General features: G+C 36.0%; 1 protein-coding gene across 12 annotated transcripts in view; it reads right to left on the bottom strand.

The window, feature by feature from the left end:
• The window catches only part of hiw (highwire), a 171,481-nt gene that overhangs the window by 28,061 nt on the left and 119,025 nt on the right, over positions 1-24,395 (bottom strand). For 8 of the 12 annotated variants that reach the window (XM_068385984.1, XM_068385985.1, XM_068385986.1 and 5 more), the window contains 15 exons: positions 22,572-22,794; positions 21,854-22,036; positions 20,857-21,033; positions 19,550-19,756; positions 17,844-18,002; positions 16,859-17,090; positions 16,511-16,657; positions 15,427-15,543; positions 14,235-14,395; positions 11,127-11,335; positions 10,036-10,286; positions 7,402-7,649; positions 4,764-6,158; positions 2,603-2,777; positions 1,155-1,358 (listed from right to left, as the gene is read on the bottom strand). In XM_068385984.1, coding sequence (XP_068242085.1) covers positions 1,155-1,358; positions 2,603-2,777; positions 4,764-6,158; positions 7,402-7,649; positions 10,036-10,286; positions 11,127-11,335; positions 14,235-14,395; positions 15,427-15,543; positions 16,511-16,657; positions 16,859-17,090; positions 17,844-18,002; positions 19,550-19,756; positions 20,857-21,033; positions 21,854-22,036; positions 22,572-22,794 — 4,088 coding nt within the window. The remainder of the gene's footprint in view (positions 1-1,154; positions 1,359-2,602; positions 2,778-4,763; positions 6,159-7,401; positions 7,650-10,035; positions 10,287-11,126; positions 11,336-14,234; positions 14,396-15,426; positions 15,544-16,510; positions 16,658-16,858; positions 17,091-17,843; positions 18,003-19,549; positions 19,757-20,856; positions 21,034-21,853; positions 22,037-22,571; positions 22,795-24,395) is intronic. The other 4 variants (XM_068385989.1, XM_068385990.1, XM_068385992.1 and 1 more) reach the window with 4 other exon arrangements.

Here is a 24,395-nt window from a genome sequence, read left to right as displayed (position 1 = left end):
GTACCAAAGAGGGTAAGTTCACTGTATGAAATTATATTTGTTATATGCAATTTGGGGAAGCTGGAATAAAATCTTTTACATGCTATTAAAATGTAGGCTGTCACACTTTTTTTTTGCAAAAGAGTTAGTAAGATATAAAAGCTACTGTTAAATGATTTTTCTATGATAAAAAAACCGATTAGTAATTTAACGTCCATAATATAATGTTGCATTTCAAAGGCACAAACAAAAGAATGATTTTTCTATATGTGAATTTCATAAGTGGTCTGTTAATAATATAATAAAAATCACAACACCATTAGGTTCTCTTAAGGATAGGCATATTTAAAAAATATTTCAGCTCTGTGAAGGATATCATCAGTTAGATAATAATGAATGAAAATCTATACTTGGGAGTTGTGCTCACAGGATTAAAATAATGTCATATGAAAAGTCCCTCTATTTTATCAGAATCATATGAAAATTAATATAAAATGAAATATTAAGTTAATCATTACAGAACCTACTACGGTTTTGTAACTCATATTAAACAGGGAAAATTTGAAAATGTCCTAAAATGTTTAAAAAATATGAAATAACATTTTAGACCCATATGATAAACTACAGTAAAATGTTTCAGTTCAATAATTCTTTTATCAAATCTGTGATATATATCAAAATAAAAATACTTTTAAAATTTATAACCTTCCTTATATCATCAAATGCCTAATCCAAAAGAAAAGGGATCAAAATTATTATGCAATGAACAAGTTTAGTCGTATTTGTTCCAAGTATACAATTTGTTATTTTCCAAGCACAGAAACCAAACCCAATTGACCCTTTTACCCCCAATGGACATACTGGTACGTTTCACAAAACTTATCCCTTTACCCCCATGGACGTACCGGTACGTCCTTACAAAAAACTGTTTTTTACATTTTTTTGCATATTTTTGATAACTTTATGAGAAACTTCAGGCATTTTCCAAAATAATGAGACCAACCTGACCACTCTATGACTAAAATCAAGGCTGTTAGTGCAATTTTAAAAAAATATATTGTAAAATATTCTTGAAAAAAAAAAACGTCCGGGGGTTAAGGGTTGGAAAGTTCCAAATAGCGTTGGGGGTAAAAGGGTTAAATAACGTATCTTAAAGCCATATGCAGATAGCTTACCTGCATTTTCTCCACTGCTATTGTTACGTTTCCTGAGAACAACCACCGCCTTTTGATCGTGATCGTGCTGCGAGGCAGACGCCGACGCTGCAGCCGAGCTCCAGTCTTGACCCGACGTGGCAACGGTCACAGATATGGAACGGTGGAACGGACGACCGCGAGGCATTTCTATGTCGGATGCCGGAGATTCTTGATGTGATGCACCTACAAATAAAAACGTTAAAACTATATCATCGTCCATCAGCTGATGTGAGCAACGAGATATCAAGTGAAAAAGCATAATTACGCTACTTTATTATTATTAATATTATTAACCCTTTTACCCCCGAAGGACGTACTGGTACGTTTCACAAAACTCATCCCTTTACCCCCATGGACGTACCGGTACGTCCTTGCGAAAAAATGCCATTTAAATTTTTTTTTGCATAATTTTGATAATTTTTTGAGAAACTTCAGGCATTTTCCAAGAGAATGAGACCAACCTGACCTCTCTATGATGAAAATTAAGGCTGTTAGAGCAATTTAAAAAAAATATACTGCAAAATGTGCTTGAAAAAAAAATAACCCTTGGGGGTTAAGGGTCGGAAATTTCCAAATAGCCTGGGGGTAAAAGGGTCAATAGCCAAGCTACAACCCTAGTAGGAAAAGCAAGATGCTATAAGCCCAGGGGCTCCAATAGGGAAAAATAGCCCAGTGAGGAAAGGAAATAAGGAAATAAATAAATGATGAGAGCAAATTAACAATAAATCATTCTAAAAAAAAGAAATTACTCAGCATAATAAAAAGGAATCTTCTATTTAAATATTAAGAAACTTCCATGTACTGTAATAGATTTTAAGATGATTCCTGAGTAGATTTTTAAGTACTTTTCAGATTTATTTGTTGAGAGAAAAAGTACATAAATAAAATCTTAAAAACAATTATCGTATTACGTCCCTTCCATGCTCACAAACATCGACACATCTACAATCAATAGCACTTCTAAGTGTCGGAAAACAACTTAAGACTGGCAACCCCATCGAACTATGTTCAATTACCCAAGGATGCATTCTATCTTCTATAAAAAATCTTTGGCTTATGTTTACTTTGCTTGAAGGTAAAATAAGAAAAAAAATCATAACTTTTTTATATTCTAAGCAGATTGGCAATAGCTTTTTTTATTCTATTAAAAGCAACTCATGCATTAAATGTTACCTTTTTTAATTTTATTTACTCTACCCTTTCATTTTCAACATAAATGCATATTTTCAGTGAAAACCTTCTATATAAATTCATAGCCTTTTGAATTGCCAAATAATAAGCTACTGTATGTTATGGGCAACGAGTTCCGATGTAGAGAATTGAAAAGTTACAAGATATTCATAACTAATTAGTTTCACACACATCTTAATCTCTCTGTAATCATACATTGCTTATTATCTAGGACATTAAAAGAAATAAAAACAAACCAGGCGGAGAGAAAGGAGAATTCTCACGTTGATTATTATCACGAGATTCTGCAGAACTGCTTCGATAGTCGGTATTGTCCGAGGAGTGGAGCGTGTGCTGGAGGAGCAGGTCTTCCCGCAACTGGTTGAGATGCTGCTGTTGACAGTTGAGCGTATGCAAACACTGGAATGCTACCTGATGAAACAAGAGGGACATACTTTCAAACACTGGAATGCTAACTGATAAAACAAAAGGGACATGGTTTCAAACAGTAGAATGCTACCTGATAAAACAAAAGGGACATGGTTTCAAACAGTAGAATGCTACCTGATAAAACAAAAGGGACATGGTTTCAAACAGTAGAATGCTACCTGATAAAACAAAAGGGACATACTTTCAAACAGTAGAATGCTACCTGATAAAACAAAAGGGAGATACTTTCAAACTCTGGAATGCTACCTGATAAAACAAAAGGGACATAGTTTCAAACAATTGAATGCAACCTGATAAAAAAGGGACATACCTTCAAACACTCGAATGCTACCTGATAAAAAAGGGACATACTTTCAAACTCTGGAATGCTACCTGATAAAACAAAAGGGACATACTTTCAAACAGTAGAATGCTACCTGATAAAACAAAAGGGACATAATTTCAAACATTGGAATGCTACCTGATAAAACAAAAGGGACATGGTTTCAAACAGTAAAATGCTACCTGATAAAACAAAAGGGACATACTTTCAAACTCTGGAATGCTACCTGATAAAACAAAAGGGACATACTTTCAAACAGTAGAATGCTACCTGATAAAACAAAAGGACATACTTTCAAACTCTGGAATGCTACCTGATAAAAAAGGGACATACTTTCAAACAGTAGAATGCTACCTGATAAAACAAAAGGGACATAGTTTCAAACAGTAGAATGCTACCTGCTAAAACAAAAGGGAGATACTTTCAAACACTGGAATGCTACCTGATGAAACAAAAGGGACATACTTTCAAACTCTGGAATGCTACCTGATAAAAAAGGGACATACTTTCAAACTTTGGAATGCTACCTGATAGAAAAGGGACATACTTTCAAACTCTAGAATGCTACCTGATAAAACAAAAGGGACATACTTTCAAACAGTAGAATGCTACCTGATAAAAAAGGGACATACTTTCAAACTCTGGAATGCTACCTGATAAAACAAAAGGGACATACTTTCAAACTCTGGAATGCTACCTGATAAAAAAGGGACATACTTTCAAACTTTGGAATGCTACCTGATAGAAAAGGGACATACTTTCAAACTCTAGAATGCTACCTGATAAAAAAGGGACATACTGTACTTTCAAACACTGGAATGCTACCTGATAAAAAAGGGACATACTTTCAAACATTGGAATGCTACCTGATAAAAGAAAAGGGACATACTTTCAAACTCTGGAATGCTACCTGATAAAACAAAAGGGACATACTTTCAAACTCTGGAATGCTACCTGATAAAAAAGGGACATACTTTCAAACATTGGAATGCTTCCTGATAAAAAAGGGACATACTTTCAAACTCTGGAATGCTACCTGATAAAAAAGGGACATACTTTCAAACACTGGAATGCTACCTGATAAAAAACGGACATACTTTCAAACACTGGAATGCTACCTGATAAAACAAAAGGGACATACTTTCAAACATTGGAATGCTACCTGATGAAACAAAAGGGAGATACTTTCAAACATTGGAATGCTACCTGATAAAAAAGGGACATACTTTCAAACACTGTACAGTATTTGCCACGTCAGTGCTTTCATCAATTGCCGAGGAAAAATACTTAAATTTTGAAGAAAATTCTTTCATGACAGTTTCTATATTGGTAGTGTAAACAATAATAAATAGCATTTGAATTTTTTGGGAATAAATTAATTTCTTAAATGACTGTTCAAAGTAAATGGGGCTCACGTTTTCCAAACAAATCATTGGATTATTTTCCCATAGGCACTAAACAATACTTAAAAAGTTCTGAATCTCTTCATGATTAATAGCATAGTTCATTTCCCAAGTAAGATTAAAGGGAGACTGAGGATAAGACAGAAGCTCATTGTGTTTTTTGCAGTAGTCTTTACATAGAATTCTTAGAAAGAAAAACAGACATTCACAAAGCTAACTACTTGTATCAACGATGACGCTTACCTTTGGAAAAGGACTATTATCAGGACTCAGTTCCGACACACAGGGCATAGTGCAAGGGGACTTTCTTGGCACTATGTTTCGAGAAGGAAGAGAGGGAGTTGCAGCACTGGCTAGGTCCAGTAAGAACATGGCATTGTTTCTCATTATCACATGTGTTTCTAACATAGGGAGAGGTGACAAGAGTTTACTGTTTGATTTTCTTTTGACTTTTCCTCCGTTGCTACACTTGCTACCCGAAAAATGTCCGTACTGTCCTTTATGTCTGTTACGACAACTCAAGCACATGTGGAAGCAGCCTCGCACCGACTCGCCGCACGGTTGGGTCACGCGATCCTTAGTCGGGAAAGCTTTCCACCTTGTTCCCACATACCCACAGCCCTTCGAAGATCCCCCACATCCCGGATGTATTGTCCTAAAGTGTTGCTCTGAACTTTCAGAAGGAACGTTGGTACCACAAAGTTCACAAACTCCTTCTTCATCCTCACCATCTACACCAAATATTGAAATTCCAACCGAGGATGATTTTTTCTTATGCTTTTTCTTATCTCTTTCACTTCTATCCTTCACTTTATCCATTTTCTTGAGTCTGGCAGGAATGGTAGGAGAAGGGAGGATTATTTGCTGAGCAACTGCTTTTAAACAACTGGAGGTCAGTTCCTCCCAAAGTAGCACCACATGATAAAGGACTGGAGGTAAATCTGGCGTTTCTGGTCTACCAGCACCTCCTCCTGCTCCTCCCCCTCCCTCCATTACTGTTGCTAACTTTTGTCCCTGAATTCCCTGAGAATAACTAGCTCCAGTCGCTCTACTGGCTGTCTCTTCATCACTTGTATCACTGATATGGGGCACTTCATTGATATTAGCATTGGTTCCCGTTTTCAAAAGGTCCTCCGTGTTCTGTAGCGTTACATTATTTAAATAGCTGTACGTACTAACTTCGACAGAATGTCTTTGACGAGCTTTTTGTTCCTTGGTTAGCTTTTCTGTTTTCGGAGGCGCGTTTGTCCGTGGCTTCCACTGAAACGTACCCTGCTTACTAAGGTCCGGATGGAACTTCAAATACGAAGCACACGCCATGGCATCGTGAACAATTCCTTCGTGCCATAGAAAAGCTGCAAAAATGGCACGCATGCACTCCGCTACCGATGGGCTCATTGCTTCTTTCACTTTATCACGGCTGGGTCCTGGCTTTTCCCTCTGCGTAGGCACTGGGGAAACCGCCCTATCACGTTTGCTGCGGTGAGGCTTCCCGGACCTGTCCTTCCGCGTCATTTTCGGAGAGAGTCTCAGATTTTCGTCTCTTGATCCGGTTGACCCAATGTTGAATTTTACAGCTTCAGGACTAGTTTGAGTTGCCGTTTGTGTTACAGTTTTGGGACTTGTGCTCAAAGGCTCCTGTAAACAAATGAAAAAATAATTAGCTGACTGTATGACTACAGTATATGCTAAAAAGTTTAAACACTATAAAAAAATCCTCCAAGACATCTGAAAAAAATATTTTCATTCATTCTATTGAGCTGGTCCTGTTCAAGTACCATAAAAATTTACTGAATCTTATACATAACTGCTAATCTTCAATAAGTAAATCTTTTTATAAAACTTTCACTTAATATACCTTTGCTTTTCTTTCATCCAGATGACACGTAAAATGCACAACTTTCCTTACTTACAATTTTAGTAAAACAATAAATTATTTTTATAGTTACAAAAGTGAAAAAGACCAAAAATATATTATTATTTTAAAAATAAGCGTGACACAAAATTTATTTAGTTTATAATAGAACAAGAATAAATCACTCATAAAAGCTTTCTGCTTCTGAGAACAGTTAATAATAAGTTATTCATTGATTACAGAATGATTAACTAAATGCAATAAACAATTACAAATCTCTTAAAATAACTGTTAAATACTAAAGAGTATCCAAAATAAAACTCAAAGATTTCAGAGATCAGGACCGACAATTACGGCAGGTCTTCAAAATACTTTCCCCCAAAGAACTATATAAACCTCACTGCAGCTATAAACATCCTCTTAGCCAACTACACAAGAAGGCAAAGGAACCACTATTGTCGTGATGCGCATAAGAATTCATAAAAACTATTAGTGGGGATATTGTCACAGTCACAAATGTCAGAGAAGAGTTTCCAAAAAAATTCCAGTAGCAGATTGAAAGTGGCTCTAGACAGAATATTGAATACCTTTAAGCATCTGAGCTTTAAAGCTGTCCAATAAGATTAATCTCTGGCTCAAAAGTAATATAACGAGGCCACGGACACAGCCCTATGCTGCAGTGGAGCGAGAAAGTTCAACGGGAGGCACAAACTCCATAACTAAGGAATTAAGAGACTTTCCTGCCAGTGGAAAAAGATGAGTAGCACCCCAGTGAAAGGCTCCAAAAACACATTAAACTAGAGGGGCGCTCAGTACAGCGCAGACCTCCACTGCAGCAGCTTATTTCTTGACCTTGACCTTAGACCTTAACATAATTTCCCTCCTTCCTATCCTCACTGGGCTATTTTCCCTGTTGGGCCCCTGGGCTTATAGTATCCTGCTTTCCCAACAAGAGTTGTAGCTTATCAAGTAAAAATAATAATATATTCATAGTATTCATAAGGTATGTTAGCAATGAAACCTCACCCTTCTCGGAGTACTAGGCGTTGATGTTGGCAGCGATGATATGCTTGGGGAATGAGACATATCTTGAGTAAGACTCGAAACAAATGCACTGGTGTCGCTCAGGGAGTCGTTTGCACTGCGTATTGCAGAAGGAGGACTGCCAGCAGCCCTTTCTGCTACAGTTCCAGTACCCGACACAAGCGGAGACACACCAGCAGCGCGGGGAGAGCTGTGTAATGGAGAGCTGCTCGCACTCTCTCTACCCCGACCTGAGGAAAGATGGACGTATGAAGGTCTATTGTAAAAAAAACAAGAATATAATGAAGAAATTATAACTATATAAATGTTTATACTGTAAGTATAATGTAAGAACTCATGAATAAATCATTTTTTATTCTTGAAAACAAAATAAAACTGTCCATAGAATGCTCCAAAATGTTTATTAGTAGGTTAATGTTAACATGAGTATTATATTGCAACTTTTATTTGATAAGTGCTGGAGAATTCTTTTAGGTCACAATTAGATTATTTATTGTAAGGGAAAAGAAAAGATTATTTTATATATATAATGAAGAAAGGAGCAGAGTCCAAGCTTCAGAGATGAAAAGCCTGAGAACAATAATGCACAAAACAAGAAGAGATAGAATAAGAAATGTAGATTTTAGAAGGATGGTTGGGGTATCTCCTATGTTGAACAAGATTGAGAAGGGACAGCTGAGATGGCTGGGCCATTTAAGGAGAATGGATGGAAATAGAATTGCAAGGAGGAGATGGGACTGGACGCCTGGTGGGAGGAGATCAAGAGGTAGACCACGTAAACGCTGGAGGGATGGAATTGAAGAGATTCTGACAAAGAACAACATGCCAACAATTGAACAGCTGAGAAGAGAGGGAATTTTTGAAAACAGAATTGAGTGGAGAAGACAACTGATTCCACTGACAGGCTGAAAGCCTACCTGGGAGTGGAAGTGAAGTGAAGTGAAATGAAGAAATAATTACTGTATAAGGGTTTATACTGTATGTATACTGTAGAACTCTCCATTAGATTAACGTATACAGTTTCCAACATATTCTAATCCTTTTGCAAGGGAACTTCAAAAATAAGAAAAGAAATAACCCTCTTTTTGCGATAATCATATCATTTGATAAATACACAGTTATATATCCTAACTACTGTATAATAAAGAGCTACTTTATTGGTTTATGAACATGAAAAGAAATATATCTATCCGAGCACTGCTAAGTAAGCATCTTAATTATATATAAAATTATCTGTCAGTTTACCTATGATGAGAGTAATAATATAACAATATTAATAAATGAAAAAAAAAATGTTCTTTTATTAAGAGTTAAAATCATGAATATATATAAAAGAGTATAAACAATTGTATACAATGATATATGTGTAGCACATTTTTCCTGATTTGAGGCCCAGCATAATTTTAGGCATAAAGTAATACGGAGTCGGCGGAGTCGGAGTCGAGTATAATACTTTATTCTTCACCTGTCATGGCAGTCATTCTCACACTCATCTAGCTGGTTACATAAAAAAGGCTTTTAAAGATTTAAAGGCCACTCATGAATGGCAGAGACATGGGAGAGTGACAGTGACATTGTCCTAGCAAGCAGGACAATACCCTAGAAACAGACCATATATACACATGATCAGCATCCAAACCCCCTCTCCACCCAAGCTAAGACCAGGATGGGCCATGCAATGGCTGCTGATGACTCAGCAGGTAGACCTAAAGGCTCCTCCAAAAGCCCATTCCTTAACTCAGAAGGATGGTGAGGTTGCAGACACTAAAGGAACTAATAAGTTTGAGTGGGGCTCGCACCCCAGTTTGGCGATCACACGGCCGAGGCATTACTGATAGGCCACAACAACTCCTGCCTGGATATTTATCACACCTTCAATAATTATCGATTTATGGTACAGTACAGTATAACAATAATAGTAGTTTACAGGTGTCGACTTCTATACATGGAAAAACGTCTTGGACCTACAGAATAAGTTAAACCTTATAGGCTGTAAATTACCTCACATCTCCAGTACCTAATCAAACTTCACTATAAATTATAACCAGTCATTAAGATCAAATCTATTGTATGTCTGCAATGCTGTCTTAATGGGGTCCCGAGAGACTCATAATCTACAACTTGATAGATTTGATGGCTTAAAATCACGGCCTAACTGTTCCTGTAAGCAATTGTTAGATGGTTGGTGGGGAGGGCACTGATATACCTACAGCACAATATGTGTTTGACCAAGATATTTTTGTATAATTTAATCCCTTTTATTTATGATGCGTATGCTATTTTGGCTTCCCTGATATGTAATTTTGGGGACGAACAGGGCGTCAACGGTAAACATGTGGTCCCCAAGACCAGAAGTTTCTACCTCACTTTACAAGTTCATTATTTGTTTAGTTGCCTCCTTCATAGGCAGAAGTGGGGAACACGCAGACGTCTAATCCATCCCATCAATGTTGGAAGACGTCTTGCCAGACAGCCTGGGAATCCGGTACTGGAGACCTTCAGAACTGGACTATGCCATCTTACCTACTTAGTCAAAGTTATTAATAAATCATAAACTATAGTAATTAAAGTCTAACCAATAACACAGAATGGAAAGGATCAACTTCAATTAGTTACCTGGTATTGGAACGGGACTGGAAGACCTAGATATCTGACGAGGTGACGTCCCCGACGTCGCAGATATAACTGGATTTCCAGCCGTTCCAACTCCGGCTCGAGGACTCGAAGACCTCGACAGTCTTTTGGGCGTGGCAGGGGGAGTGCGAGGCGGAGTAGCCCCGTTGCCATTAGCTCGAGATTCACCTATTGCTTTGACTAGATCCTTCACCGATACCCCCTGCAGTTCTGGAGGTACATCTCGAGACAAGCTGAAAATAAGCAGAAAGTGATCTAGTGTACAAGCAAAAAACAAAATGCTACTTTTCTTAGAATGAAATTATATAAATATTTAGCAAAAACAACTTTTATTCCACATGAAATCTTGATGTGCTGAGAGCTTTCTAAAGGATACAGATAGCAATAAGAATCAATTCAAACAAGGTTAACTGAATGTGATACAATAATATAAAAGGTTAATAATATTAAAGATGAAATCTCAAACTCTAAAATTGCTTTGCTTAGGAATGATTTCAACTATAAAGTTTATTTCATAATTAAGCAAAGGGTTGAAGGAACTAAAGGACACAACTGAAAATAACATTCAGTAAACATGGAAGGAAAAAGTTGAGAATAAACTCTGCAATTACCAAACATTCTACAAGTACTATTATTTATTAATTCAACATCAAATAATCAACTGTTGAAATAATACAAAGACAGATTTTTATATGAAAACTATCTCTGATCAAACTCTCTAAGATTCTTATAATCTTTTTGTTTAGAGTAACAAGAATATTATACAATGATCTAATGTAAACGACTAAATTATATAAGGATCTAATTTAATGTTTGTTACTGTTTTTGAAATATTTCATTTTGATTTTTTTATTCTTCTCTTGTAAGTTTATTCATTTCCTTGTTTCCTTTCCTCACTAGGCTATTTTTCTCTGTTGGAGCCCTTGGGCTTGTAGCATCTTGCTTTTCCAAGTGGGATTATAGCCTAGCTTGTAATAATAATAATAATAAATAAAATACATTCTAAATAGTATACATTACCTAATAATAAGTACAATATTTACAGAAACGACAGAAAAATCTCATGTCCTAACCTCACATTGAGCTGCTGGGCCTGCTGCTGTTGTTTCTTGCTCAACTTCTTGTCCTGAACCAGAGCACCTTGCTGGGGAGTATGCAAATCCTCCTGCTGTGGCTGCTGAGACGAAACGGAAGGATTACTAACAGCTGGGTGTTTATTGTGTTCGTCCTTCATCCAACGCTGAAGTACAGAGAATTTACCTGGGTGCTGGATTGCTGAATCCTTTAGGTGCATGAAATTTGACGTGCGTGTTAGAGGCTCGGGCGTGGGAGTGAGAATTACACTCAACAGAGAAACAATGGTTCTAATCAAATGAGGGGGAAGCTAATAATATTTGGATATTTCAGTATATAGTGTACTAAATGGTGTTCAAGAAGTCCCTCCGCAGTAAATATATTGAATAATAATTGACTTTTGCATGATGTGACACCACTAAGAGTGTAATCGTCCTCAAATGTTCACTGTGGAGAGAGTTTTTGAATACCATTTATAAAGTAGCAACAACCAATTCTTAAATTCATTTCCAGGTCATATTAGACCTGGGCATTTTATATAAGTCAGTCTAAAATGTAGAGGAATTTAACTATTCTCTTCCACTCTCTCAGGACTTGCTTGATCTCCTTTCTATTCCCTCTTTTTTATGGTCTATCACCTTTCATTCTCTGAACTTGAGCAAGACAACTAAATAATACACTGATTCATGGTTTCACACAGAAAATTTTAAATTCCTCTGACATATCTCCACATCTCTCACCCTCAAACCCATTCACACCACCTGTTGAAATACTACTAACAGATATCTATAGGATCCTGTAAGGATTGGCCAGACGGTCTGATACTGAGTCCTGTAGGTTCAGCTCCTTTCTTTGCTTACACTTATACCTAATCGTCTGCATATTTTCATAATATTACGAATACCACACATTACACAGTCACTTTAGTGGCTAGTAACTGCAACTGTTTAAGTAACTATGAGAGAGACCCTTTAGCAATCGTAAGCAGCTCCTCTAAGAAGCCACTCCTTAATCAAACCTATATTCTCTAGTCTTGGATAGCGCCATAGTATTTTTACTGTACTATGGCTTAAGATTCATTTCCACTAACTATAATTAGGATTCTTTTGCTCAAGAGTAAACTCAGGCACAAAATTTCTCCATGAATTTCAAGTGGTGTTGGGCAAGTTTAACAGAAGGGGCAAGGATGTATGGTGGTTTATCAAGAGGTTTCCTTCTCATTATCTTTTCCTTAATCTTCATTTCTAAAAACATCACTATTGTCCTTCTTTTTGTGTATAGCCATGTGTACATTGTTAAAATCTTTTTACTTCTCTTGTATAATGATTCTTTACTTTACTTTTTCATTTTCAATTCCCGACTGCTTTCCCCATTGAGGACCTAGGGCTTGTAGCATTCTCCATTTGTAACTGGAGTTAAAGCTCAGCTTGTAATACAGTTAGAATAATGCAGCACAAATGAAAAAAACTCAAAGGCTTCTACATTCCATGTCATTTGCAATCAAAATTCCCACTTTATTTAATAAGAGATCACTCTATTCAACTTATTATGGCACTGTGCAACTGTACATCATGTACATAAGGTATAATGGCTACATACTAACATACCTTTTCAGTTACATTCACCACAATGTAAACAAATTTGTAATACTGAATTGACATCATATATTTTGAGTTCCATATTTAAAATACATATATCTGCGCAATGTCAGTATAGAATAAGAAAATCTGAGCGACAACATTAGCTACAAAATTAGGTGAAACTTGAAGAGCATCCTTATATCTGTAGTTTTAAATAGTAGAATAGTATTGAAGAGATGGATAATTTTGGAACATGAAACCTTTGATAATGAGAAAATTAAAACTTTTGCGATGTTTTTGGAATGCCTTGGAAGCAACATTAACCATTGACGTATCAGAAATCTCAGATACAAACACATACAGCAGCACATACTCACATGCTTATACAGATAAATGACTTCATTCATAAGAGGAAATTGAATAATAGAGAACCAGGTACACAATCATTATCAAATTTATACAGCTTAGTAAAATACGCACACAAAACATTGCCATGAAAAGACCTATAATTATTTACATATGCTATTTCATTAAAACTTTTAATACATATAACAAAATTGCCATCATCACTGTTAAGAACCGAGACCCCATTAGATTAATTTATTGGATCGAACGTAAAAACCAAATGGCATCACAATCAATTCTGTCCATGTTCTATATTCCCTAAAGTCCCTATTGCATTGATATTACAATATCTTATAAAATTAACTTACTGGATTGAAGTTACCAGTATCAGTAAGTTAACTTTTGCAATTTGTGATTGCAAGTTCATATCTGATGGAAAATCTACTATCAACCTGTTGGCTGGGAAAAGAATAATCCTCTACTGACAGTTCCCTTTGAGTGTGCTTGACTTTACCCATAAGGAATGGCTCTCAAACCTAACACTGTGGAAGGCCATGGTACAGAAACTATGGTAAACCCTGGATTTTGAGTTAAGTACATATGTTGTATAATCACCAACAGGCATAAAATAACTAAATGAGCCACTTGAGATGGACAAGATATTGCACATAGAAATACGCTAGAGGTAATCCAAATAAGTATTTGGGACATATGGTCCAGTACTAGGTTGGGAAGGCCACTTGGAACCTAAGTGCAACTGGAAGAAGACCCATAGTTGCACTATGAAGTACAAGTTAAAAGAGGTTGGAGAGGGAGAATGGAAGTAAAGAATGCATGTAATAAAGGGATTTTGACGAAGGAAAATCTATTTCTGGGGAGAGACCTGTGACGCCCAGTGAATATTGCCCATCAAAACGACCAACTTCCCGAGGCGTGTACGTAAACTATAACAAAGGCAAGAACGTTATTCTTCATTCGTCCAAATTGGACTTGCTAGCAAAAAAATACCATAGTAAAAACAATAATAAAATAATGATAATAATAATGGTCATAAAACGTAAGTGATATAACCTAGATGACAGAGTACCAGATGGGCAATGTTCACCGGCCGTCACAGGTCGACCTAGAAATAGACACAATATTACAGAATCTATAAAACATTCTTAAGTCTACTTTACTTACAGGAACCGGATGTTTCAAGGTCACCCCAGTCGCCTCCGAATCATCGGTTGCCGTATTAGTATCGGCAAAGGCATTGGAAGAATTTGCGTATTTGAAAGATTCGCCGCTATTCGCCGTTACTCCGGCTCCAACGTTGCTGCTACCATCACCACAACCTCGAGCTGGTCAAAAGTATTTTAGTTAAATATGGAAACCTTTCAATAACTAACTTAAATGTAACATAGTAACTAACAGCTGTTGCTACGAAATTGAAAAATAATATAAATAAACCTCTTAGCATTTCAGGTCCAATTAAAATGGTTTCTTTGTAGCCAACATTCTTAATATTGAAACTGCAGTTGAGGCAGTTCTTACTGACCAAAAGTTGAATTTCAAACAAATATGTCTGTAAATATTACAAAGCAATTATAAAGGCTATACTGTAGGTACTTCTTAAAAATAAGCATGAGTACATGAACACATATGTATCAATATACAAAATAATACAAAGCCACTTTTACCGGTTTTTTTTTTTTTTTTTTTTGTGTGTGTTAAAATGGAAAGAATCTAAATTTCTTTTATGAAGATTTTGTAGTATATTTTTTTTGTAAATTCTAGGCTGAATTTTCAAGCTTCCTCACTTCAGTAATTTGAGCATTGGTTGAATATCAAAATTTGAAAAAAATCCTTTTGACCATAACCTTAGTATCACAATGCACATACAGGGACAGGGGCCGTATGCTGTATGCAAGCCCTCGAGTGTTCATAGATGTACTGTACATTGAACATGCATGATTTACTATAAAAGCAAATACTGTATAAACTTCAGTCAAAAATAAACAAAGGAGAAAATCTGAAAGCTTAACGAATCATTATCAGCAAAGCTGACACATTATTATTATTATTATTATTACTATCCAAGCTACAACCCTAGTTGGAAAAGCAAGATGCTATAAGCCCAGGGGCTCCAACAGGGAAAAATAGCCCAGTGAGGAAAGGAAATAAGGAAATAAATAAATGAAGAGAACAAATTAACAATAAATCCTTCTAAAATAAGTAACAACGTCAAAACAGATATGTCATATATAAACTATTAACAACATCAAAAACAAATATGTCATAAATAAACTATAAAAAAAATCTATTTCGGAGGAACCTCTACAAAAAATGGAGAACACTATAAGTCAGTTAGTGTAAACATAGAAGCACTTACTTATTGCACCAAACACAAATGGATCACTTCTAAAAGGTGGTTGCTGGAATGGTCGAAATATGGGACTGCTTTGTGCATGGGTGAAGTCAAATCCTTGTTGACTGGTATTAGTTTGTTCTACAGAAAAAAAAGGGGGGTAGGCTATCAAAAATATGACTTGATATTAAAAAAACAGTAGTGTAAAATCAACATGAACAGGGAATTAACCCTTTTACCCCAAAAGGACGTACTGGTACGTTTCACAAAAGCCATCCCTTTACCCCCATGGACGTACTGGTACGTCCTTGCAAAAAAATGCTATAAAATTTTTTTTTTTCATAATTTTGATAATTTTTTGAAAAAATTCAGGCATTTTCCAAGAGAATGAGACCAACCTGACCTCTCTATGACAAAAATTAAGGTTGTTAGAGCAATTTAAAAAATATATGCTGCAAAATGTGCTGGGAAAAAAATAACCCCTTGGGGGTTAAGGGTTGGAAATTTCCAAAGAGCCTGGGGGTAAAAGGGTTAAAATCTGGAGCAATTGGAAACTGAGGTACACAATAGATTTTATAAACTCAAAATCCCCTAAATATTTGATTTGTACAATAGTGAATCGTTAACCTTCAAATTTAAGCTTATACAAACGATGACAACAAACTTTCATATGCTTCATTCAGCTTAGAGTTAAGCCTTCCATACAATAACACAAAATATATTGTCATGAATGTGACCCACCATTCAATGCGAGTAGATTTCATACAGCATGTAACTTAGGTTATTCCCCAAAACAAGTAATTATCATGAAAAATTTTACCATTAAATAGAAAATACAATAACAATAAAAGATTGCCAGAAACACAGCATATCTGAATCAACAAAGGGGACAGTCTTTTAATATGGAACAACACTATCAGAGAAAATGCTATGAGATGAGAAGAGATTGCACCATTCAGATGAGTATTATGAAAGCAAAGGAAAGACTAATTAAGCTAGTCGTGTTACTGCAGCATAACACACGAAAAATTCAATCCACAACGTAGGACTATTAACAAACTCAAAAGAAAGATTACAGTCTTTAAAACTCAATATTCAAAATACATACCCAACTGAGAAGTTGAATACGGATGCAAATGACTATGAGAGCGCTGGAGATATAACGTGTGTGCACGCGACACAGCTAAGGACCATGCTTCCCCATCTGTAAAGCAATACTTGCGGGTGCTTTCAGAGTCCAAGCGTACCCAAGTTCCTGTTGAAGAGAGGCATTGTACGTTTATCTCTACCTTAACCTTGGATAAAACGTTTCAATAAACAAATACAAACATTAGATACAACATCTTTAAACAATGTTTTTAAATAAACAATTCCATATTACTTGTTTACTAATTCACAAACATATTTCAATAATATGAGTCTTCCAATCAATTCGAAAAATAAATTTTTGGCTCACCATCATTGTTCTTAGTATCAGAGTCGGCAGTTATGGAATTTCCTAAAACCAGCATCCCAACTGGAGGAGCTTTCAAGCTGGGCTGGCTCCGAATATTGTGTCCCGAGGCTCCACATTTCACAACAGTGTACACCCCAGCGCCACCTGGCACGTTATCAGTTCCATCCGTGTTATGTAGTCCTTCGCGACGAGGACTCATATCACGTCGTCTGGTTATAGTATCGGTTATTACCTGTGGATAAACAGTATTGTAATATGAAAATAATAGAGGAAAATATGTAAGTCTTTGGAGCAAGTAGAGATAAAAACTTCAATTTAGGCAAATGGAAATGGATTTGGTACAGACGGGTCTGTACCACTCATTTCAGTATTACACGCGTAATACTGAAATGAGTGGTACAGTGTGTTAAGGGACTGAAACACAGTTAATGGAACTTCCTAGTACAGAACAAGAAGAAATAAGACCTTATCATCTAGCTTCTTTCTCGACTCAATAGTTGAAGGATGAATATAATGTATCTTGGATTGTTGTCTTATTCCTTTTTGAGTTAGCTCTTAGTGAAGTACTGTACATATGCAGAACTATTAACCCTTTTACCCCCAGGCTATTTGGAACTTTCCAACCCTTAACCCCCAGGCATTTTTTTTTTTTTTTTTCAAGCACATTTTGCAGTATATTTCTTTTAAATTGCTCTAACGGCCTTAATTTTTGTCATAGAGAGGTCAGGTTGGTCCCATTCTCTCGGAAAATGCCTGAAGTTTGTCAAAAAAAATTATCAATAATATGCAAAAAAAATGTAAATAGCAGTTTTTTGCAAGGACGTACCGGTACGTCCATGGGGGTAAAGGGACGAGTTTTGTGAAACGTACCAGTACGTCCTTTGGGGGTAAAAGGGTTGAGATCTACTGTCATTATTAAAAAATGTAACAAATTCATTATTTCATAAGTGAGGAATCATTATAGCCTTAAATACATCGACTGTACCTGATCTAAAATGGTTTTCGGGTGGTCTACTGGCACAAGAAGCGTCTTGCCAATGTGTTGATTATATTGGAGACACCAAGCCTCTGAGTATCCATTTGTGCAATACTGCCTAATGCTCTCTGCACTCAGACGAAGCCATACTCCATCGCTATTATGGACCTGCAATGATCATTAATATATTCGTGGTTAATGCTTCGAAATCTAAACATATTTTAAGTAAGTTTTATCAAGTATAAAAACTAGTGTAACATTTAAGTTTCTACAGTATAGCATTTTTTTCCAATTTAGAAAGGGGAATTAACACCTTACAAATTATTAATACCCTAAGAATTGCTTAAACTCTATTTCTATTGTAATAATTTCAGAACTAAAGTATACAGTACTTATTAGTTTAATTCAAGATTTGGAATGAAATTATGGCAACCATCTGAAAAAAAATAGTTAATATTACTATTTTACATAAAGTATAAAGTATACAAAAATATCTTCATCAAATTGATGGAATAGTAATCTAGCCACTATTACTACTACAGTAGCAGAGTATCACTTAGATTTAAATTAATGACTCGAGTAAGAGTTGACCAGTAAACGGCTGAAAGTGTACAGCGGACAATGTACAACTTAAGACACTGGAGCTTGTTACCGAAGTGTACAATAAGGAAGGGAGGGTGAGAGCATCAAGCATATGTAATTACAACAAAATAATCAAAACAGAATCGTCATACAGTATATGTAAGTCCTAATGAAATGTTGAGAGGGAAATACAGTAAGATCAAGAAAGCTATCTGAAAAAGATTAAAACTAGAATTGAAGTTTCCCAGATGCATTGATCTTTCAACATCCAAGGATGAAAGTTTGCTTGATAGCATTTCAGTGGCTGAAAGTATTAATAATATTTTAACAAAGTCTAATGATATGACACCAGGTCGTTACTTTTCTTTTTGTATTGCTACAGAAAATCCTTTCCACCTATACTACTGTCGTATCTTTTCTATTTCAGCGAGGCAGGTCTAAACCTCACACAGGGCAGGCGGCTTGACTATAAGTTATCCTTTGCGTGTACTATACAGTACAGTACTGTAAAGTAGTACTATTATCAACCAAGTTGTAATTGTAAAGTTAATATTTTCAGCATGCCCAACTAATCAAATGGAAATTCTACCCTTCCACTTCGGGCTTCCATTGGGGTTAATAGAGGTACAGTAGCTATGTACAGGTACTGTATATTTTCAAGGGTTACCAATATGCATGCAACTCTTCATCACATGCCCGTCACGGGAGTGATAACGAAGGAAGAGGTTGAAACTAGACAGCAGAGAAGTTAGAATAAAAAAAAGGAATGAATGTAGTATGATGGGTGCTTAGAGGAGTAAAGGTGCATTGATAAAAGCTTCTACATATCCCATAGAGTATTCTGTACAGTGAATCAAATAAGAGTTCCCTCACATAATGATATTACAAGAATATGGTGTTTTAATGCTAATATTTCATATTCACGTTACATCTTATGCTTTTATAATTCAAACAGCTCCTGCAGTATATAATTATAAGTGAATTTCATAAGTAAAAAAAACAAGAACCATAAATAAATGGAAGATTAGAAATAATTTCACTAAAAATAAAATACAATCCTTTACACCAAACTGTTGCGCTAGACAAAAGATTCAACAAAATAATTCTATGAAAATAAAAAAAAATGACATTACCTCATCTATGAAGGCAATGGTACCATTGACATGTACAATGCCAATCTGTTCACTCTGAAGAGAAGGATGAGTACGTATTCTCAAGCCAGCGCTGTTCTGGAGGACGAACTTCCTTAAACGCGACGGTTGCTGCGAAGAGCGCTTCATTGTACTCTGAACGGGAGGAGTCACCCCTTGGGGAGGGTCTTTCACTTCCATTTTGTAGGTCTGTATTTTAGGGGGAAAACATTAATTTATTAAATCATAAAACAATAATGCATTTTATCTGGACATGAATAAGCAGAGAGAATTTAACCCTTTTACCCTCAGGCTATTTGGAACTTTCCAACCCTTAACGCCCAGGCGTTTTTTGTTTTTTTTCAAGCATATTTTGCAATATATAATTTTCAAATTGCTCTAAAAGCCTTAATTTTCATCATAGAGAGATCAGGTTGGTCTCATTCTTTTGGAAAATGCCTGAAGTTTCTCATAAAGTTGTCAAAAATATGTAAAAAAAAATGTAAATGGCAGTTTTTTGCAAGGACGTACCAATACGTCCATTGGGGTAAAGGGATGAGTTTTGTGAAACGTACCGGTACGTCCATTGGGGGTAAAAGGGTTAATACACTGAAGGTCCTCAACTTGCAAAACTTAGTAAGTTCCAAGAAGTGCAAATCAAATTGTTTGTTAAGTTAAATTTTGTTAAATTTTGGCCTAGGGCAGACCTAACCTGAATCCAATACCTATGATTTCCAGCCACAAATGTCAATAAATAGTCAGATTTCATATGAAATAGATATCAGGTTATTAAAAATGTCATTTTGCTCTCTGTATTAAATGATATAATGTGGTTTTATTAGTCTTTCTTTATCTTATCTTTGTCATTATCTTCAAATGTTTGTAAATAGAATGATTATAAGTTAGGGACCTCCTGTAGTATAAGAAATAATGGTACAGTATTCATAACCATCAATCATCATCTCCTCCTACGCCTATTGACGCAAAGGGCCTCGGTTAGATTTCGCCAGTCGTCTCTATCTTGAGCTTCTAAATCAATACTTCTCCATTCATCATCTACATTCCATCCAGTATTACATCATAATGTGGATAATGTGGGAGGGTGGGCTGTGGCACCCTAGCAGTACCAGCTGAACTCGGTTGAGTCCCTTGTTAGGCTGGGAGGAACGTAGAGAGTAGAGGTCCCCTTTTTTTTGTTTTGTTTATTTGTTGATGTCGGCTACCCCCCAAAATTGGGGGAAGTGCCTGGGTATATGTATGTACTGTATGTATTACATCAAGAAATCGATTTAGGTTTTACGACCACTAACCTCGTCAAGCTGATAACTATCAATGGTGACGTGGAGAGAGTACCATCCAGTAGCACCAGGTGTCCAGTTGCAGGAGTAAGTGCCGTCGTTGTTACTTCTCACGAGCATATTTTCTGTTGGTCTCCTCATGGTTGGCGACATGTAGCGCAGTTCTTCAAATGAGTAGTTTTCGTAAGCCTGTAAAAGAAAAATGCTGTTCGTGAGAGTAGTTTTAATAGAGCAATTTAAATCTCTGCAATGTCTCTCCTAATATCTGAGGTTTAAGACATTGTATGAAGCACTCCTATTTTGTCAAAATTGAATGAATGAATGATTTGAAGTTCTCTGGCATCCTGACATCGAAGGTCATTGACGCCGACATCATCAAACTTGATGCCTTGATGTATTTTAGGGATACCAAGCTTCTTTTACTAAATTATGATATTGCATCATTTTATTTCAAATGAAATAAAGATAATTTTTTCTTTGATAAAGTTCAGATCATCAACACTGAAAAAATAGTATCTTTTAAGCTTATTCACTGGACATTTGCAATATAAACAAAGCAAGAAATGGATTTTACTTTGAGATGTTGGATAGTGGGTACGTCCTAGTGTATGCAGCATAAGAGGAACATGAGACAAGATATACATTTAAAGTAAATTTGTTACGTAAGAATAACAAATGTTCAAGAATGTGTTTTTAAATTGAACAGTTTTCAAGTATAACATAATTAAGTTAGGCCTCAGCTCATAAACCCCTTTCATATCTTTAATCATTCAAAACATATTTATTGCACAGAAGTTCTTATCTTTGAAAGTTTTCTAGATGAAAGGTTTTATGTAGAGGACTTACAGCACGTACAAGTGGTGAAAAAGATTAGGTGTTAGCTGAAAGGATGGTTGGCAAAAAGAGTTGCGAGAGAGAAAGACCAGAATGAGTTGGATACTGTAGATGTCACAGAACAAGTATTACAAAGGAAGAACACCTCAACATCCTTGAAAAATTAATTTATCACCTTTATCATGGTAATGGCACAATAGCACATCTTATCCTTAATCGACACTTGGTAAGGAACATCGAGCGATGGCTGTGGGTGTCCTCCAAATGTTAAATTGTCGGCAACGTGTTGACTAATCCGTCTCAGTTTTACTTGACTTCCATCCTCTCCTGTGCTGACAGGTACTGCAACAACTTCAACCTACAAATCATAAGAGGTTTTCATTGTATTTGCAAGAACCTTAGAGTATGTCTGAAATAAATAACAATTTCAACTTACCACAAAAGACTAAGACCCTACTTTTTAATAATGATAACATTCCTATGTTAATATTTCAACATTCCTCGTACTATCTCATGCTATACTAAGTATGTTTAGTTTACTGATGGTACATCTCTAACATTCCAGTATTTTTGTTACAAAATAGAACTCCTACAAAACTTTGGGACAGCAGCCAACAGTGAGCTGTAAAACATACATTACTATCACTACATATCATCCGACTCTACATAAGATTAAGTCACACCAAAATACTGAAAAATTCCTCGAATTTCATTTGAAAAAAAAAAAAAGATTCACACACCAAATAATATATGGATATATTCCCTTCAACATTCAACAGAATCTTTCACTATCAATAGCATTTTTTCCCAATTAAAAAAGGCTAGAACACCTACAATTAACCAATCATCCTCTTGTTAAATTTATAGTGTACTGAAGTATCGATTCAACCTACCTTGAGCGAAGGTACATGAACTACTTCATTGTACTGGTCCCGAGTTATTATAGTTACTATTGCAGGCCAGCCTGCCCTCATGTCATCTCGGCTGTATAGCACTTCGCAAGCTCGAACATCGACGTAGGAATCCGGTTGCAACCACCGAGCCAAACGTCCGCCACTCGTCCCACCGGCGCAAGAGACGAAGTCTCGAAGAAACAATCTTTCATTGGAATGACAACTGCAAAGAAAAGGTAAATTAAGGTTGTGAATATTATCATTCATTAATAATCTAGTATATAAGAGCATTTCTTGCATGAAAATGACAAGATAGGTGTTTCCTTGTCTTGCCTTTTCAAACTTAACCAAAGCTGACATGGAAAGTGAACCATTTAAATGTAAAGTTTCAATATATTCTATCAGAATGATTCATAGTTATCCGGCATCATAACATCAGTGGTCATTAATGCCGATTTAATTATGCTTAATTAACAATTAATAATTTCAAATGAAAAAACCTAAAAAAACAAATTAATAAATAACTTAACAATGAGTTTTAAAATTTAATATATTTAAAAAATTAGTAAGAAGGCACACTGAAACTGCCCCATTTGGGCAGTATATTTATAGTGAATGACTGCCTTTTTTGTGCAGTTGATTCACAATAAAGATCTGCCTTTTTTATATTAAAGTAAAATTAAAGGAATGCCTTATTCTTATAAACAAGTCACACTAAAGACCTCGATTTGTACAATCACATCAAACTAAAATACTGGCTAATTTGCAGGCCAAAGTAAAAGCACATTTTCTTAAGCATATTCATTTCTACCAAAAGAGAAATTTTTAGGCCGGGAGCACACTAGCGACTTGTGGCGTCGACACGATGTGGTCGTCTTTGGAGCACACTGGCGACACGATGTGGCGACCACTTGTGGCAACCACAGAGCGACGGACCACACTGGCGAGGCGACGTGGCGGAGCAAGGGGTAGGTACCCAAGCACGTGCCCACCCTGACTGACTGACAGTGTCGAGTGGCGGGAACAACCACTGTCGCTAGTGTGCGCGGGCCCGGCCACAAAACTACGCCACGCCTGTGGCGGGGATGAGCGACAGAGAGCCACAGTCGCTAGTTTGCGCGGCAAAACTTGAAAACAATGGAAACCTATGGGAGACCACATCCCAGCCACACAATGCAGTGGCTTTGTGGCGCCACCGAGTCGCTAGTGTGCTCCCGGCTTTAAGGGAATGCAACAGAGATCTCACTTCATTTTAAAATAAATGATCTTAAAGACATCACAGTTAAAGTTTCTATTGTTCTCTAGTCTTGGGTAGTGCCATAGCCTCTCTACTATGGTCTTCCCCTGTCTTGGGTTAGAGTTCTCTTGCTTGAGGGTACACTTTGGCAAACTATTCTACCTTATTTCTCTTCCTCTTGTTTTGTTAAAGTTTTTATAGTTTATATAGGAAATATTTATTTTAATGTTACTGTTCTTGAAATGTTTTATTTTCCCTTGTTTCCTTTCCTTACTGGGCTATTTTCTCCGTTAGAGCCTTGGGCTTAGAGCATCCTGCTTTTCCAACTGGGTTATAGCTTAGCAAATAATAATAATAATAATACTGTATAGAGCCTATTGAGTGAAATGGTTTGTAATCAAACGTTTATCCGGAGATATTTAATGAATATTGATAACATACTTGCCTTTGCTAACAGTTATTTCATCTTTGATAATTAAATTAAAATTAACAATGGTTTTTTTTTTTAATTTTTTCTTAGAGTTACTATATATATATATATATATATATATATATATATATATATATATATATATATATATATATAT

This window comes from Palaemon carinicauda, chromosome 13 (genome assembly GCF_036898095.1).
Source record: "Palaemon carinicauda isolate YSFRI2023 chromosome 13, ASM3689809v2, whole genome shotgun sequence".
Classification (NCBI taxonomy): Eukaryota; Metazoa; Arthropoda; class Malacostraca; order Decapoda; family Palaemonidae; genus Palaemon; species Palaemon carinicauda.
Note: the sequence above shows the minus strand (reverse complement) of the source record. Positions and strands in the feature narration are given on the sequence as shown.